The 18906-nt window shown below is 41.0% G+C and overlaps 1 protein-coding gene across 1 annotated transcript in view; it reads left to right on the forward strand.

The window, feature by feature from the left end:
• Positions 1-18906, forward strand: part of ATP13A5 (ATPase 13A5) — a 128741-nt gene that overhangs the window by 35025 nt on the left and 74810 nt on the right. Inside the window, 1 exon segment of the mRNA XM_045502579.1 lies at positions 14518-14652. Within this exon segment, the coding sequence (XP_045358535.1) occupies positions 14518-14652 (135 nt within the window).

Here is an 18906-nt window from a genome sequence, read left to right on the forward strand (position 1 = left end):
CTGATGCTAGAACTTCCAGCACTATGTTAAACAACAGCGGTGAGAGTGGGCATCCCTGTCGAGTTCCTGATCTCAGGGAAAAAGGTCTCAGTTTTTCCCCGTTGAGGATGATGTTAGCTGTGGGCTTTTCATAAATGGCTTTTATGATCTTTAAGTATGTTCCTTCTATCCTGACTTTCTCAAGGGTTTTTATTAAGAAAGGGTGCTGGATTTTGTCAAAGGCCTTTTCTGCATCGATTGACAGGATCATATGGTTCTTCTCTTTTTTTTTTGTTAATGTGATGTATCACGTTGATTGATTTGCGAATGTTGAACCAGCCCTGCATCCCAGGAATGAATCCCACTTGATCATGGTGGATAATTCTTTTTATATGCCGTTGAATTCGATTTGCTAGTATCTTATTGAGAATTTTTGCATCCATATTCATCAGGGATATTGGCCGGTAGTTTTCTTTTTTTACTGGGTCTCTGTCTGGTTTAGGAATCCAAGTAATACTGGCTTCATAGAATGAGTCTGGAAGTTTTCCTTCCCTTTCTATTTCTTGGAATAGCTTGAGAAGGATAGGTATTATCTCTGCTTTAAACGTCTGGTAGAACTCCCCTGGGAAGCCATCTGGTCCTGGACTCTTATTTGTTGGGAGATTTTTGATAACCGATTCGATTTCTTCGCTGGTTATGGGTCTGTTCAATTTTCTCTTTCCTCCTGATTGAGTTTTGGAAGAGTGTGGGTGTTCAGGAATTTGTCCATTTCTTCCAGGTTGTCCAATTTGTTGGCATATAATTTTTCATAGTATTCCCTGATAATTGTTTGTATCTCTGAAGAATTGGTTGTAATAATTCCATTTTCATTCATGATTTTATCTATTTGGGTCATCTCCCTTTTCTTTTTGAGAAGCCTGGCTAGAGGTTTGTCATTTTTGTTTATTTTTTCAAAAAACCAACTCTTGGTTTCATTGATCTGCTCTACAGTTTTTTTAGACTCTATATTGTTTATTTCGGCTCTGATCTTTATTATTTCTCTTCTTCTGCTGTGTTTAGGCTGCCTTTGCTGTCCTGCTTCTATTTCCTTTAAGTGTGCTGTTAGATTTTTGTATTTGGGATTTTTCTTATTTCTGGAGGTAGGCCTGGATTGCAATGTATTTTCCTCTCAGGACTGCCTTCGCCGCGTCCCAAAGCGTTTGGATTGTTGTATTTTCATTTTCGTTTGTTTCCATATATTTTTTAATTTCTTCTCTAATTGCCTGGTTGACCCACTCATTCGTTAGTAGGGTGTTCTTTAACCTCCATGCTTTTGGAGGTTTTCCAGACTTTTTTCTGTGGTTGATTTCAAGCTTCATAGCATTGTGGTCTGAAAGTATGCATGGTATAATTTCAACTCTTGTAAACTTAGGAAGGGCTGTTTTGTGACCCAGTATATGATCTATCTTGGAGAATGTTCCATGTGCACTCGAGAAGAAAGTATATTCTGTTGCTTTGGGATGCAGAGTTCTAAATATATCTGTCAAGTCCATCTGATCCAATGTCTCATTCAGGGCCCTTGTTTCTTTATTGATCGTGTGTCTAGATGATCTATCCATTTCTGTAAGTGGGGTGTTAAAGTCCCCTGAAAATACCACATTCTTATCAATAAGGTTGCTTATGTTTATGAGTAGTTGTTTTATATATTTGGGGGCTCCGGTATTTGGCGCATAGACATTTATAATTGTTAGCTCTTCCTGATGGATAGACCCTGTAACTATTATATAATGTCCTTCTTCATCTCTTGTTACAGCCTTTAATTTAAAGTCTAGTTTGTCTGATATAAGTATGGCTACTCTAGCTTTCTTTTGGCTTCCAGTAGCATGATAAATAGTTCTCCATCCCCTCACTCTCAATCTAAAGGTGTCCTCCGGTCTAAAATGAGTCTCTTGTAGACAGCAAATAGATGGGTCTTGTTTTTTTTATCCATTCTGATACCCTATGTCTTTTGGTTGGCGCATTTAATCCATTTACATTCAGTGTTATTATAGAAAGATACGGGTTTAGAGTCATTGTGATGTCTGTATGTTTTATGCTTGTAGTGATGTCTCTGGTATTTTGTCTCACAGGGTCCCCCTTAGGATCTCTTGTAGGGCTGGTTTAGTGGTGACAAATTCCTTCAGTTTTTCTTTGTTTGGGAAGACCTTTATCTCTCCTTCTATTCTAAATGACAGAGTTGCTGGATAAAGGATTCTCGGCTGCATATTTTTTCTGTCTAGCACACTGAAAATCTCGTGCCAATTCTTTCTGGCCTGCCAAGTTTCAAAAGAGAGATCAGTCACGAGTCTTATAGGTCTCCCTTTATATGGGAGGGCACGTTTACCCCTTGCTGCTTTCAGAATTTTCTCTTTATCCTTGTATTTTGCCAGTTTCACTATGATATGTCGTGCAGAAGATCGATTCAAGTTCCGTCTGAAGGGAGTTCTCTGTGCCTCTTGGATTTCAATGCCTTTTTCCTTCCCCAGTTCAGGGAAGTTCTCAGCTATTATTTCTTCAAATACCCCTTCAGCACCTTTCCCTCTCTCTTCCTCCTCTGGGATACCAATTATGCGTATATTATTTCTTTTTAGTGTATCACTTAGTTCTCTAATTTTCCCCTCATACTCCTGGATTTTTTTTATCTCTCTTTCTCTCAGCTTCCTCTTTTTCCATAACTTTATCTTCTAGTTCACCTATTCTCTCCTCTGCCTCTTCAATCCGAGCTGTGGTGGTTTCCATTTTGTTTTGCATTTCATTTAAAGCGTTTTTCAGCTCCTCATGACTGTTCCTTAGTCCCTTGATCTCTGTAGCAAGGGATTCTCTGCTGTCCTCTATACTGTTTTCAAGCCCAGCGATTAATTTTATGACTATTATTCTAAATTCACTTTCTGTTATATTATTTAAATCCTTTTTGATCAGTTCATTAGCTGTTGTTATTTCCTGGAGATTCTTCTGAGGGGAATTCTTCCGCTTGGTCATTTTGGATAGTCCCTGGCGTGGTGAGGACCTGCAGGGCACTTCCCCTGTGCTGTGGTGTATAACTGGAGTTGGTGGGCGGGGCCGCAGTCCGACCTGATGTCTGCCCCCAGCCCACCACTGGGGCCACAGTCAAACTGGTGTGTGCCTTCTCTTCCCCTCTCCTAGGGGCGGGATTCACTGTGGGGTGGGGTGGCCCGTCTGGGCTACTTGCACACTGCCATGCTTGTGATGCTGGGGATCTGGTGTATTAGCTGGGGTGGGTAGGCAAGGTGCACAGGGGCAGGAGGGGCAGGCTTAGCTCGCTTCTCCTTAGGTGATCCACTTCGGGAGGGGCCCTGTGGCAGTGGGAGGGAGTCAGATCCACTGCCGGAGGTTTGGCTCCTCCGCAGAAGCACAGAGTTGGGTGTTTGCGCGGAGCGAGGAAGTTCCCTGGCAGGAACTAGTTCTCTTTGGGATTTTGGCTGGGGGATGGGCGGGGGAGATGGCGCTGGCGAGCGCCTTTGTTCCCCACCAAACTGAGCTCTGTCGTCCGGGGGCTCAGCAGCTCTCCCTCCCTTTGTCCTCCAGCCTTCCCGCTTTCTGAGCAGAGCTGTTAACTTATGACCTCCCAGACGCTAAGTCGCGCTTGCTGTCAGAACACAGTCCGTCAGGCCCCTCCGCTTTTGCAAGCCAGACTCCGGGGCTCTGCTTGGCCGGCGAGCCGCCCCTCTGCCCCGGCTCCCTCCCGCCAGTCCGTGGAGCATGCACCGCCTCGCCGCCCTTCCTACCCTCTTCCGTGGGCCTCTTGTCTGTCCTTGGCTCCGGCGACTCCGTTCTGCTAATCCTCTGGCGGTTTTCTGGGTTATTTAGGCAGGTGTAGGTGGAATCTAATTGATCAGCAGGACGCGTGGTGAGCCCAGCGTCCTCCTACACCGCCATCTTCCCTCCCCTTCCGGAAACCACAATTTCTTTATCCATTCATCAGTTGATGGATATTTAGGCTCTTTCCACAATTTGGCTATTGTGAGAGTGCTGCTAGAAACATTGGGGTACAAGTGCCCCTATGCATCAGTACTCCTGTATCCCTTGGGTAAATTCCTAGCAATGCTACTGCTGGGTCATAGGGTAGGTCTATTTTTAATTTTTTGAAGAACCTCCACACTGTTCTCCAGAGCGGCTGCACCAGTTTGCATTCCCACCAACAGTGCAAGAGGGTTCCCATTTCTCTGCATCCTCTCCAGCATCTATAGTCTCCTGATTTGTTCATTTTGGCCACTCTGACTGGCGTGAGGTGATATCTGAGTGTGGTTTTGATTTGTATTTCCCTGATGAGGAGCGACGTTGAGCATCTTTTCATGAGCCTGTTGGCCATCCGGATGTCTTCTTTAGAGAAGTGTCTATTCATGTTTTCTGCCCAGTTCTTCACTGGGAAATTTTATTTTGGGTGTGGAGTTTGGGGAGCTCTTTACAGTTTTTGGATACTAGCCCTTGGTCCCATATGTCATTTGCAAATATCTTTTCCCATTCTGCTGGTTGCCTTTTAGTTTTGTTGATTGTTTCCTTTGCTGTGCAGAAGTTTTTATCTTCATAAGGTCCCAGTAGTTCATTTTTGCTTTTAATTCCCTTGACTTTGGGGATGTGTCAAGTAAGAAATTGCTATGGCTGAGGTCAGAGAGGGCTTTTCCTGCTTTCTCCTCTAGGGTTTTGATGGTTTCCTGTCTCACATTCAGGTCCTTTATCCATTTGAGTTTATTTTTGTGAATGATGTGAGAAAGTGGTCTAGTTTCAACCTTCTGCATGTTGCTGTCCAGTTCTCCCAGCACCATTTGTTAAAGAGACTTTTTTCCATTGGATGTTCTTTCCTGCTTTGTCAAAGATTAGTTGGCCATACGTTTGTGGGTCTAGTTCTGGGGTTTCTATTCTATTCCATTGGTCTATGTGTCTGTTTTGTGCCAATACCATGCTGTCTTGATGATGACAGCTTTGTAGTAGAGGCTAAAGTCTGGGATTGTGATACCTCCTGCTTTGGTCTTCTTCTTCAAAATTACTTAGGCTATTCGGGGCCTTTTGTGGTTCCATATGAATTTTAGGATGGCTTGTTCTAGCTTCGAGAAGAATGCTGGTGCAATTTTGATTGGAATTGCATTGAATGTGTAGATAGCTTTGGGTAGTATTGACATTTTGACAATATTTATTCTTCCAACCCAGGAGCATGGAATGTTTTTCTGTTTCTTTATATCTTCAATTTCCTTCATAAGCTTTCTGTAGTTTTCAGCATACATATCTTTTACATCTTTGGTTAGATTTATTCCTAGGTATTTTATGCTTCTTGGTGCAATTGTGAATGGGATCAGTTTCTTTGTCTTTCTGTTGCTTCATTATTCGTGTATAAGAATGCAACTGATTTCTGTGCATTGATTTTGTATCCTGCGACTTTGCTGAATTCATGTATCAGTTCTAGCAGACTTTTGGTGGAGTCTATCGGATTTTCCATGTATAATATCATGTCCTTTGCAAAAAGTGAAAGCTTAACTTCATCTTTGCCAGTTATGATGCCTTTGATTTCCTTTTGTTGTCTGATTGATGATGCTAGCATTTCCAACACTATGTTAAAACAACAGTGGTGAGAGTGGACATCCCTGTCGTGTTCCTGATCTCAGGGGAAAAGCTCTCAGTTTTTCCCCATTGAGGATGATGTTAGATGTGGGCTCTTCATAAATGGCTTTTATGATGTTTAAGTATAATCCTTCTATCCCGACTTTCTCGAGGTTTTTTATTAAGAAAGGATGCTGAGGGGCACCTGGGTGGCTCCGTCGGTTAAGTGGCTGACTTCGGCTCAGGTCATGATCTCGAGGCCCGTGAGCTCAAGCTCCGCGTCAGGCTCTGTGCTGACAGCTCAGAGCCTGGAGCCTGTCTCAGATTCTGTGTCTCCCTCTCTCTGACCCTCCCCCGTTCATGCTTTGTCTCTCTCAAAAATAAATAAACGTTAAAAAAAATGTATAAAAAAGAGAAAGGATGCTGAATTTTGTCAAATGCTTTTTCTGCATCAATTGACAGGATCTTATGGTTCTTCTCTTTTCTTTTATTAATGTGATGTATCACGTTGATTGATTTGTGAATGTTGAACCAGCCCTGCAGCCCAGGAACGAATCCCACTTGATCATGGTGAATAATTCTTTTTATATGCCGTTGAATTCGATTTGCTAGTATCTTGAGAATTTTTGCATCCATATTCATTAGGGATATTGGCCTGTAGTTCTCTTTTTTTACTGGGTCTCTGTCTGGTTTAGGAATCAAAGTAATACTGGCTTCATAGAATGAGTCTGGAAGTTTTTCTTCCCTTTCTATTTCTTGGAATAGCTTAAGTATAGGTATTATCTCTGCTTTAAACGTCTGGTAGAACTCCCCTGGGAAGCCGTCTGGTCCTGGACTCTTATTTGTTGGGAGATTATTGATAACTGATTAAATTTCTTCACTGGCTATGGGTCTGTTCAAGCTTTCTATTTCCTCCTGATTGAGATTTGAAAGTGTGTGGGTGTTTAGGAATTTGTCCATTTCTTCCAGGTTGTCGAGTTTGTTGCCATATAATTTTTCATAGTATTCCTTGATAATTGCTTGTGTTCCTGAGTGATTGGTTGTAATCGTTCCATCTTCATTCATGATTTTATCTACTTGGGTCATCTCCCTTTTCTTTTTGAGAAGCCTGGCTAGAGGTTTATCAATTTTGTTTATTTTTTCAAAAAACCAACTCTTGGTTTCGTTGATCTGCTCTACAGTTTTTTTAGATTCTATATTGTTTATTTCTGTTCTGATCTTTATTATTTTTCTTCTTTTGCTGGGTTTAGAGTGTCTTTGCTGTCCTGCTTCTATTTCCTTTAAGTGTGCTGTTAGATTTTTGTATTTGGGATTTTTCTTATTTCTGGAGGTAGGCCTGGATTGCAATGTATTTTCCTCTCAGGACTGCCTTCCCTGCATTCCAAAGAATTTGGACTGTTGTATTTTCATTTTCGTTTGTTTCCATATATTTTTTTAATTTCTTCTCTAATTGACTGGTTGACCCATTCATTCTTTAGTAAGATGTTCTTTAACCTCCATGCTTTTGGAGGTTTTCCAGACTTTTTCCTGTGGTGATTTCAAGCTTCATAGCATTGTGGTCTGAAAATATGTATGGTATGATCTCAATTCTTTTATACTTATGAAGGGCTGTTTTGTGACCCAGTATGTGATCTATGCTGGAGAATGTTCCATGTGCACTCGAGAAGAAAGTATATTCTGTTGCTTTGGGATGCAGAGTTCTAAATATATCTGTCAAGTCCATCTGATCCAATGTGTCATTCAGGGCCCTTGTTTCTTTATTGACCATGTCTCTAGATGATCTATCCATTGTTGTAAGTGGGGTATTAAAGTCCCCTGCAATGACCACATCTTGTCAATAAGGTTGCTTATGTTTGTGAGTAATTGTTTTATATATTTGGGGCTCCCATATTCAGTACATAGACATTTATAATTTTTAGTTCTTCCTGATGGATAGACCCTGTAATTATTATATAATGTCCTTCTTCATCTCTTGTTACAACCTTTAATTTAAAGTCTAGTTTGATATAAATATGGCTACTCCAGCTTTCTTCTGACTTCCAGTAGCATGATAGTTCACCATCCCCTCACTTTCAATCTGAAGGTGTCCTCAGGTCTAAAATGAGTCTCTTGTAGACAGCAAATAGATGGGTCTTGTTTTTTTATCCATTCTAATACCCTATGTCTTTTGGTTGGTGCATTTAGTCTATTTACATTCAGTGTTATAGAAAGATATGGGTTTAGAGTCATTGCAATGTCTGTAGGTTTCATGCTTGTAGCGATGCCTCTGGACATTGCCTCACAGGATCCCCCTTAGGATCTCTTGTAGGGCTGGTTCAGTGGTGTTGAATTCCCTCAGTTTTTGTTTGGAAAGACCTTTATCTCTCCTTCTATTCTAAATGACAGACTTGCTGGATAAAGGATCCTTGGCTTCATATTTTTATGTTCATCACATTGAAGATTTCCTGCCATTCCTTTCTGGCCTGCCAAGTTTCAGTAGAGAGATCCGTCAGGAGTCTTATCAGTCTCCTTTTATATGTTAGATCACGTTTATCCCAGCTGCTTTCAAAATTTTCTCTTTATCCTTGTATTTTGCCAGTTTCACTATGATATGTCGTGCAGATCGATTCAAGTTACATCTGAAGGGAGTTCTCTGTGCGTCTTGGATTTCAATGCCTTTTTCCTTCCCTAGATCAGGGAACTTCTCAGCTATGATTTCTTCAAGTACACCTTCAGCACCTTTCCCTCTCTCTTCCTCCTCTGGAATACCAATTATATGTAGATGATTTCTCTTCAGTGCATCATTTAGTTCTCTAATTTCCCCCTCATACTCCTGGATTTTTTATCTCTCTTTTTCTCAGCTTCTTCTTTTTCCATAATTTTATCTTCTAGTTCCCCTATTCTCTCCTCTGTCCCTTCAATCCGAGCTGTGGTCACCTCTTTTATTTTGCAGCTCATTAATAGCCTTTTTTAGCTCTTCCTGGCTGTTCCTTAGTCCCTTGATCTCTGTAGCAATAGATTCTCTGCTGTCCTCTATACTGTTTTCAAGCCCAGCGATTAATTTTATGACTATTACTCTAAATTCACTTTCTGTTATATTGTTTAAATCGTTTTTGATCAGTTTGTTAGCTGTCGCTATTTCCCAGAGTTTCTTTTGAAGGGAATTCTTCCGTTTCGTCATTCTGGATAATCTCTGCAGTGGTGGGGAACTGCAGGGCACTTCCTCTGTGCTGTTTTGAATAACTTGCATTGGTGGGTGGGGCTGCAGTCAGACCTGATGTCTGCTCCCAGCCAACCGCTGGGGCCAGAGTCAGACCAGTGTGTACCTTCTCTTCCCCTCACCTGGGGGGGGATTCACCATGGAGTGGGGTGGCCCGTCTGGGCTACTTGCACACTGCCAGGCTTGTGGTGCTGGGGATCTGGCGTATTAGCTAGGGTGGATCAGCAAGGTGCACAGGGGTGGGAAGGGTAGGCTCAGCTCGCTTTTCCTTCAGTGATCTGCTTCAGGAGGGGCCCTGCAGCACCGGGAGGAAGTCAGACCCTCTGCCAGAGGGGATGGATCCACAGAAGCACAGTGTTGAGTTTTTGCGCAGTGCAAGAAATTCCCTGTCAGGAAATGATTCCCTTTGGGATATGGCGGGGGGATGGGCGAGGAATATGGTTCTGGTGAGCGCCTTTGTTTCCCCGCCAAGCTGAGTTCTGTCGTCCGAGGCTCACTCTCCCTCCCGTTGTCCTTCAGCCTTCCCGCTCTCCGAGCAGAGCTGTTAACTTATAACCTTCCAGATAAGTCCCCTTTGCTCTCAGAACACACTCCATCTGGCCCCTCCGCTTTTGCAGGCCAGACTCAGGAGCTCTGTTTTGCCGGCGGGCTGCCCCTCTGCCGGGCTCCTCCCACCAGTCCGTGTAGCGCGCACCACCTCTGCATCCTTCCTACCCTCTTCCGTGAGCCTCTCGTCTACGCTTGGCTCGGGAGAATCCATTCTGCTAGTCTGGTGGTTTTCTAGGTTATTTAGGCAGGTTTGGGTGGAATCTAAGTGATCAGCAGGACACAGTGAGCCCAGCGTCTTCCTATGACGCCATCTTCTGGAGAATCTCCTGCCCCTATTCTCTTTTTGATGATTTTAAACATATTAGTTTAGTCTTTCTCTGGTTGCTTTATTATGTCAATTTTCTTGGGAATGACTTCTTTCTTTGTTAGTGGATTTATTTTATTTTTTAGAATATTTTCTTTGTGTGCTTTGAAGTTAATTTTTTCCTTCTTTTTTTGATTTAACATTTTTTATTTTTCTAAATTTATATCCAAATTAGTATATGGTGAAGCAAAGATTTCAGTAGATTCCTTAATGCAACTTACTCATTTAGCCCACCCTCTTCCCACAACCCCTCCAGCAACGCTCAGTTTGTTCTCCATATTTATGAGTCCCCCTATTTGTTTTGTCCCCCTCCGTGTTTTTATATTATTTTTGTTTCCCTTCTTTTATGTGCATCTGTTTTTTCTCTTAAAGTCATCAAATGAGTGAAGCCATATGATTTTTGTCTTTCTCTGACTAATTTCATTTAGCATAATTCCATCCACATGGATGCAAATGGCAAGATTTCATTCTTTTTGATTGCTGAGTAATACTCCATTGTATATATATACCACTTCTTCTTTATCCATCCATTAATGGGCATTGGCTCTTTCCGTACTTTGGCTATTGTTGATAGTGCTATCAACATGGGGGTGCATGTGTCCCTTCAAAACAGCACACCTGTATCCCTTGGATAAACAGCACACCTGTATCCTTTGGATAAATGCTTAATAGTGCAATTGCTGCATCATAGAGTAGTTCTATTTTTAGTTTTTTGGGGAACCTCCATACTGTTTTCCAGAGTGGCTGCACCAGCTTGCATTCCCCCCAATAAGGCAAAAGAGATCCTTCTTCTCCTTGCCAACCTCTGTTGTTGCCTGAGTTGTTAATGTTAGCCATTCTGACAGGTGTAAGGCAGTATCTCATTGTGGTTTTGATTTGTATTTCCCTGATGATGAGTGATGTGGAGAATTTTTTCATGTGTCGGTTGGCCATCTGGATGTCTTCTTTGGAGAGGTGTCTATTCATGTCTCTTGCCCATTTCTTCACTGGATTATTTGTTTTTTGGGGGTTGAGTTTGATAAGTTCTTTGCATATTTTGGATACTAACCCTTTATCTGATATGTCATTTGAAAATATTGAAGTTATTAGTGATGGTGATGGAAGCTCTGGTAGTGATGGAGGCAGCTCTGGTGAGCTGCCCTTAAGTGGTACTTACCTGTCTACATTTCTCTCTTTTTCTCTGTGTCCACTGTCCCTGTAGGATGGCTCTGAGTTTGCCTCTTGGTAGTCCCCATGGCCCTCAGTTCAGAACCAACTCCTGTAGGGTGGGGCTCTACTCCCCAGGATCAAGCAGATTCAGGCCTTGAGCCAGCTGGGGTTTGGCCAAGATCACAGTGGCACCATGAACTTTGTTTCCATTTTACCCTCTGCCAGTGAACAGCTGCTGGTTTTGACTTTCCTTGGCCTCTGTTCCTGGGTCAGAGAGCAAGGCTGGTTTTGTCCCCTGTCGCTGTGGCACACTGTCAATCATATTCCCTGTAGCATGAGCCCCTAGCCCACCACTCTCCAGGCCTTAGGTGGAGCCCAGTGAGCTGATTGTGCTAACATCCACTCCATACTGCACATTTCTAGTCTATTTCTAATCCACAACAGTGGTCACTTTGCTTATCATGGTCACATGTTAAAAAATAATTAGGCTTTTATTTAGAGCAGTCTTCAGTTCGCAGAAAAATTGATTGGCAGGAACTGAGATTTCCCACATACCCCATGTCCCCCACATATGCAGTTTCCTCCACTATCAAAAAGCCAGCTGCTGTTTAAACTTCCTGTTCAAATACATTTTCAGGTTGTCAAAGATTCTCCCAGGTATCAATTTGGTTATTTTGAAAGGAGTGGTAGTATGTTCTCCATCTATTTACTAAGCCTTCAGTAGGAAAAAAGCAAGTAATACTACTTTGTATTTTGGTTTCAAAAGAATATTGAATAAAGGAGTTAAATTAATTATGATGGTGTTGTTTCTTATACAAGAAGTACTTAACCACATTTTCTACTGAGTTTCTATAAACTCAAAATCGTATCATTAGTGTATCATCTGCAATTAGAGCATTTTGTGCCAAGCAAAGAGAAGAGCTATAATTTGTAAGAAAAGCATGTTGCAATGGAAATAAGAAACATTAAAGAACAAAAGCTTTGTTAATGCACAAAATATATCCAAGGGTTTAAGAAACTCTTAAAATGCAGCCTATTAACTTACTAACTGGATGTCAGTTCATTGTGAGGACTAAAGTAGAAGTTTAATATATTAGAGAATTATAGAAAGTAGAGGTAACAGAGCGGCACTAGTTTTAGGAAATATTTCATCTAATTCGTAATCATCGTAAAGAGCACTTCACCAAGAACATAATCCTTGTTTTGGTCAGATGGGTTTTTTCATTCACACTATGTCTGTTGTTTGCCCTCTCTGCTATCATTATTAACAGTGGGGCCAGCAGGACCAAAATGGGGACAATTGAGGGAATAAAAAAAGTGAAAGGTATAATAAAGAGACCAAAATATATGTGCATGGATGGCCAGCTTTGGGCTCGTGATACATTCTTCCCATGAATTTCACTGCAGTTTTGGGTAAGATGACTCCCACCCCCCCATCCCGTTCAAGGGAGGGGCCCATGCTGACATGCCTGATGCTCAGAGCATCTTGCTAAAAACCTGTGATGTGACGAATATGTTATTTTTCAACAATCTGGATAAAAATGCAGTCTTCTATTTTCATCACACAACTTGACTAAATCTGCAGCATGTGAGTATGGGAAGAAGAAACTGCAATAAAAACGGTCAGAGATGAAGTGTGTTTTAAGAGACTGAATTCTCCATTGTAGGTAAATAATGTTTAGAAAGGTAAATCGTTAGATTTTGATATTGATAAAACATTTTTCAAAATTCAAAATAAGAATAATCAATTTTTGACAGGCTCTGAGTGCTTAAAATAATTTTGCTTCCACCATAGCACATGCTATGTGCTTGACACTGACTCCACTGAAACTGAGTTCTAAGTGAATTCATCAATATTAGAGATCATTGTGTGTTGTAAAAAATGATTAAAAAAATCGATAAAATGACATCATCTGTTTTGTCTTCCAAGATTTTATTTAAGTTCAAGTTAGTTAACATGTCCTGCATTATTGGTTTCAGAAGCAGAATGTAGTGATTTATCATTTACATACAACACCCAGCGCTCATCACAAATGCCCTCCTTGATGCCCTTCACCCATTCGACCCAACCCCCCATATACCTCCCTTCAGCAACCCTCCATTTGTTCTCTATAATTAAGTCTCTCATGGTTTGCCTCCCTCTCTGTTTTTATTTTATTTTTCCTTCCCTTCCCCTGTGTTCATCTGTTTTCTTTCTTAAATTCCACATATGAGTAAAATCATATGGTATTTGTCTTTCTAAGCATATAGTTATTTGCTTAGTATAATACACTCTAGCTCCATCCACGTTGTTGCAAATGACAAGATTTCATTCTTTTTTGGTGGCTGAGTAATGTTCCATTATATACATACACCTCCCATGTTCTTTATCCATTCATCAGTCAATGGACATTTGGGTTATTTATATAATTTGGCTATAGTTAATAGTGCTGCTGTAAATATTGGGTTGCATGTGCCCCTTCAAATCAGTATTTTTTTTTTGTATCCTTTGAATGAATACCTGGTAGTACAATTGCTGGATCATAGGATAGTTCTATTTTTAACTTTTTGAGGAGCTTCTATGCTGTTTTATAGAGTGTCTGTACCAGTTTGCATTCCCATCAACAGTGTAAGAGGTTTCCCCCTTCTCTGTATCCTTGCTAGCATCCATTGTTTCCTGAGTTGTTAATTTTAGCCATTCTGACAGGTGTGAGGTGGTACCTGGTATCTGGCAGTGGTTTTGATTTGTATTTCCCTGATGATGAGTGATGTTGAGCATTTTTTTCATGTGTCTGTTAGCCATTTGAATGCCTTCTTTGGAGAAATGTCTGTTCATGTCTTCTGCCCATTTCTTCACTGGATTATTTTTGGGAGGTTGAGTTTGATAAGTTATTTATAGACTTTGGATACTAGCCCTTTGTCTTATATGTCATTTGCAAATATCTTCTCCCATTCTGTAGGTTGCCTTTTAGTTTTGTTGATTATTTCCCTTGGTGTACAGAAGCTTTTTTTCTTGATGAAGTGCCAATAGTTCTTTTTTGCTTTCACGTCCCTTGCCTCTGGAGATGTATCTGGTAACAAGTTGCCGCGGCCAAGATCACAGAAGTTGCTGCCTATGTTCTCCTCTAGAATTTTGATGGTTTCCTGTCTCACAGTTAGGCCTTTCATCCATTTTGAATTTATTTTTGTGTGTGGTGTAAGAAAGTGGTCCAGTTTCATTCTTTTGCTTATTGCCATCCAATTTTCCCGACACCATTTGTTGGAGAGCTTGTCTTCTTTCCATTGGATAGTCTTTCCTGATTTGTTGAAGATTAGCTGACCTATAGCTGTGGGTCCATTTCTGGGTTCTCTTCTGATCCATTGATCTATGTGTCTGTTTTTGTGCCAGTACCATACTGTCTTGATGATTACAGCTTTGTAATATAGCTTGAAGTCTGGAATTGTTTTACTTTTCTTTTTCAACATGACTTTTTGGTACTCAGGGTTTTTGTGGTTCCACACAAATTTTAGAATTGTTTGTTCTTGCTTTGTGACAAAATGCTGGTGGTATGTTGATAGGGATTGCATTGGATGTACAGATTGCTTTGGGTAGTTTAGACATTTTAACAAGATTTGCTCTTTTAATCCATAAGCATGGAGGTTTTCTCCATTTCTTTGTTTCTTCTTCAATTTCTTTGAAATGATGTGATCCATGCAAGTGACTCACATGCTGTTTTTGTACTTGCAGGTTTTAAATCCATTCTACGTGTTCCAAGCCTTTACCCTAACTTTGTGGCTGTCTCAAGGTTACATAGAATACTCTGTGGCCATCATCATCTTGTCTATTATCTCCATTGTCTTAAGTGTGTATGATTTGCGACAGGTAAGAGCTAAAATCACAGTTGGGTTCTATTTAGCTTATGGTGCACAAGAAGCAAAGCCTATGGGTTTTCCACTGACAGCAAGGAGTAGCTTTGTGAAACTTAAGTCATAAAGCAAAAAACAAGGGCTTACTAAATGTGAGAACTCAGGAGGAGATCTTCAGAAATAGCAGGTAGATGTAAATGTCTTTGCAAACCCGGATTTATCGACTGAAGGCTGACCCGCATACAGTGTTCAGAAGGACTCCGAGGCTGTATCTGAGTATGGTGGGAAAGAATGCTTTGATGGATTAATGATGACAGCATACCTTTCCATCATTGTTCATCTTATAGCTATTTAAATTTTTTTTAAATGTTTTAACTTATTTTTGAGACAGAGACAGAGCATGAACAGGGGAAGGTCAGAAAGAGAGGGAGACACAGAATCTGAAGCAGACTCCAGGCTCCGAGCCGTCAGCACAGAGACCGACATGGGGCTTGAACTCACAGACTGTGAGATCATGACCTGAGCTGAAGTCAGATGCTTAACCGACTGAGCCACCCAGGCGCCCCATCTTATAGCTATTTAAAGTCTTCCTTTTTAAAAATAGTCTTCTTTTTTAAGTTTATTTATTTTGAGAGAGAGCAAGTGAGCATGAGCAGGGAAGGGGAAGAGAGAGGGGGAGAGAGAAAATTCCAATGGGTCTTGATCTCATGAAATGCTAGATCATGACCTGAGTTGAAATCAAGATTCAGACGCAGCTGACTGAGCCATCCAGGTGCCCCAAAATAATCAGTCTTCTAAATGAGATAGCAGTGCATTCTGAAATAGAATTTTGCTGAATATTACTTATAACTCCACAGTCCCTGCAAGTCTCAGCTCCCCACAGTATTTTTCTAGAAAATGTTTGGTTACTTTGCTTAAGAATCATCAGCCTGAAAATCAGGAGGCAACCCCCAAAACGATGTCTCACTCTATTTTTTGTATGTTTTTGAAAACTTGACTATGGAATTAGCTTTGTAGAGATGGGGCTGGGGGCTGGGCATTGTTATGGTACACTGTGTCAGCCTGTCAACTCTACTGCACTGTTGAAACCGCCTAGTCTCAAGTTTCATCCTTCATCTCCAGGGAAAAAAACTAAGATCCAGGGAGCTTGTTCCAAATCAGAGTGTGGTTTTGTGACAGAGTCAGAGCTTCTGGCTCCTCATAAAATGAAATTCTGCCACATGTGCAATATTTCCTTAGCATAAGGCACTTTCCAAAGTAGTGTCACAGCTGGGAATGAAAGTCAAACACAAGTGTTGAGAAAGGAGATGAGTTCTCTATGTCCACACAGTGAGCTCTGGGCACATCAGAAAGGCAGACGTGGGGCCTTTACATAAGCCTAACTGAAAGGAAGCTTTCATTCCTATTCCATTTCAGTGGCTCAACAATATTAAATCTAATATCGGCTCGTTATCTGGTTTTAGATCCTACAAATTTTGAGTTATGAAGTCTTTGATGAGAAATGAAAGACAATAGATATGTAAAGAGTTAGGAAACAGGATCTAACAATGAAAAGTTAGATGAATGGAGATACTTTGAGCTGGAGAGCAGGCTACTAGGACTTTGTTTTGTTTCTGGTTTTCTGCCTTTTTAAAAAGTGAGTACCTAGGTGTGTTTTTTCACAAACTAATTTATATCACAAAGATGTTAAGAGTGACCAGCAACTTGCCTGGCTGCCGAGGCCTGGGGGAGAGTAACTGTCTTTCTGGTGAACTCTGGGCCTTTGAGCAAAAGCATGACCATAGACACCAAGACAATAAAGATCTAACTATTCTGCTGAGTCTCAATAGAAAAGTAGAGTGTCCTAAGCTTTTACCTTAGTCATTTGATAAAGGTATGTAATGTGAAGCCAGCAGATAGAATTTCTAGTTTCTGGGTTTTGAGAAATCTTTCCTTAATAGAATATCTGATTTGATACATGCAAGCCATTCATACACTTTCTGGCTTAAGTCACACATCAGTGAATACAGCCCTTCTCGCATGTCGTTCCTTCCACTGGGGCGACATCTACGCACAGTCACCCGGATATATCGTCATAAACCATCCAAGTGTTCTCAGGAATAACACAGAACTCTCTGAGGTCTTTTGGGAGGGAGATCTTATCTAGTCAGATTGAAAACCTCCCCCTTACCTCTCCTGTTTGTGTTACTTGGTGCTGTTATAATCAGTTTCCTCATCTGTAGAAGGTGTGTATGTGTGTGGGCACGTGAGTGTGTGTTGGTGTTAGAGTTCAGCGAATTAAATGAAACAATCACTTTGAATACTTATATTTCTGGTACATAGTAGGCACTTAGTAAGATGTTAGTTCTTGTTATCCTTGATATTGCTGTTGCTATTTTTATTATTAAAAGTTAGGGAAAGTTGGCAAGGGACAGATGGGAGGGGGAGGGGATACAGAGATTGAAGAGAACAGGAGGCAGCATGGGACCATCGGGACAGGGCTGGTAACAACCGCTGGTTCACTCATATGAGCCCGAGGACTCTGTCTTCTTTGGGCTCACTTTCCTCAGCTATATACATGGTGGAGGTTATACCCTACTTTTTTAGGTCTCACCATTTTAGGATTCTATCATTTTGCCAGGGCCACTGACAAGGAATGAAAAAAAGCCCTTGAAAACTTTAGAACGCTAGTAAGAAATTTTCTGGCCACTGGAAATCTGAGAGCATGTGCTGCAAACTGGAGTTAATTCCTATTGGACCCTAATAGTGTTCAGTTGGACTTTAGTCCTAAACTACTCAAGTCAGGATGTGTATGAAGAATAGAAACCTGTCTAAATTACCCTAATCATCAAAGGGATATGTATTATAAATATGTACCAGTAGCTCATAGGACCCAAAGACATGAAGTACAGTGGACTTTAATGGAGCCTGTACCCATGAACTTGGGTTACTCTCTCCAGCCTCTTATTCCCTGACAAGCATGAAAGTAAGTACACATATTTTGGGGCAAGCACTGCAACCCCCCCTCCTCTTAGAACTCTGGCAACCTGCAACTAGTTTGCTCTAGGTGGCTCTCTCTTTCCACTGGCACACATAGTTGGAACAGGGGATAGCTGACCCAGTGGAAGCCAGTCCATCAGCAGGAATGATGCCCATATATCTTTTAGCCTGGGATCCAAGCCTAAGGACTTGAAGCTGTCTGTCATGCTCTGTCAGGAATGTGATCTGAAAAGTGATGCTAGGACCAGGGTGGCAACCCTTGATCCTTGTGTGTGGACAAGCAGAGAAAAAAACTTGCACAAAGAATGAACCAAATACACAGTGAGGCACAGAGGTGAGCCATATGGAGCCCAGCAGAAAGGGAGAGGGCAGAGAGACAGAGAGCGAATGAATAACCTGCTCTTCATAGCATTTCCTGCTCCTGTTTGGAGCCCTTGGGAGCTCTGGCTTCACTTCCCACCTTAGGTTAGTGAGATGTCCCTGCATCTTCACAATTTCTCATCTGCTTAAACCAGTTTAACCAATTTCTGTTGCCTGTAATCAATGGGTCCCAAGTAAATGTGGTGTTACCACTTGTTACACCCCTTACAAAGTTTCCACATATTTCCCCTGACTTAAATATATACCTCCCATCTACATGTTTATGACAAATTTCAGTCTCTCCTCAAGTTCCTTTACACTATTTCTTTTCATTTGGAACGTAGGTATAACTGTCTTTAAGGAAACGGAAAAGAAATATGGAGATTCTTGTGTGGGAGTTGGGAAGGGTTACAGAGAAAACAGGTTTGATTCAATACTCTAGAGGGCAATGTTCTCAGTGAGAGAATTAGTCAAGATTCCTAAGCTCCTGACCCATTAAGTCAAAATATCCAAGGTAACAAGAGGAATCTGCTTTTTCACAGTTTCATAACAGGTGCTTGTCATGCATTCTGAAAGCTTAAGAGCTGTTGTTCCAGAGGACCAGCAAAAGACAAATTCAAGCACTAAGATCCCCAATACATTTTATTTATTTATTTATTTATTTATTTATTTATTTATGTCATCATTAGCTAAATGTATATTTCATTTTTTCTCCTCTATAAGATGCAGAGAAATACAAGTTTATGTGGAGGTTTACTTATGTATTTATTAATTTAACAAAACAGGAACATACTTTGTACATTAATCTGGAACTTGCATTTGTCACTTTACAATAAATATAACGGCCATCTACCAAGTAAATAAATAATTCTAAATCACGTTTAAAAATAGCGGTGTGAAATTCCATGGTATATCATAATTTGTTCAGCCA

The sequence above is a fragment of the Leopardus geoffroyi genome, chromosome C2 (assembly GCF_018350155.1).
Source record: "Leopardus geoffroyi isolate Oge1 chromosome C2, O.geoffroyi_Oge1_pat1.0, whole genome shotgun sequence".
Classification (NCBI taxonomy): domain Eukaryota; kingdom Metazoa; phylum Chordata; class Mammalia; order Carnivora; family Felidae; genus Leopardus; species Leopardus geoffroyi.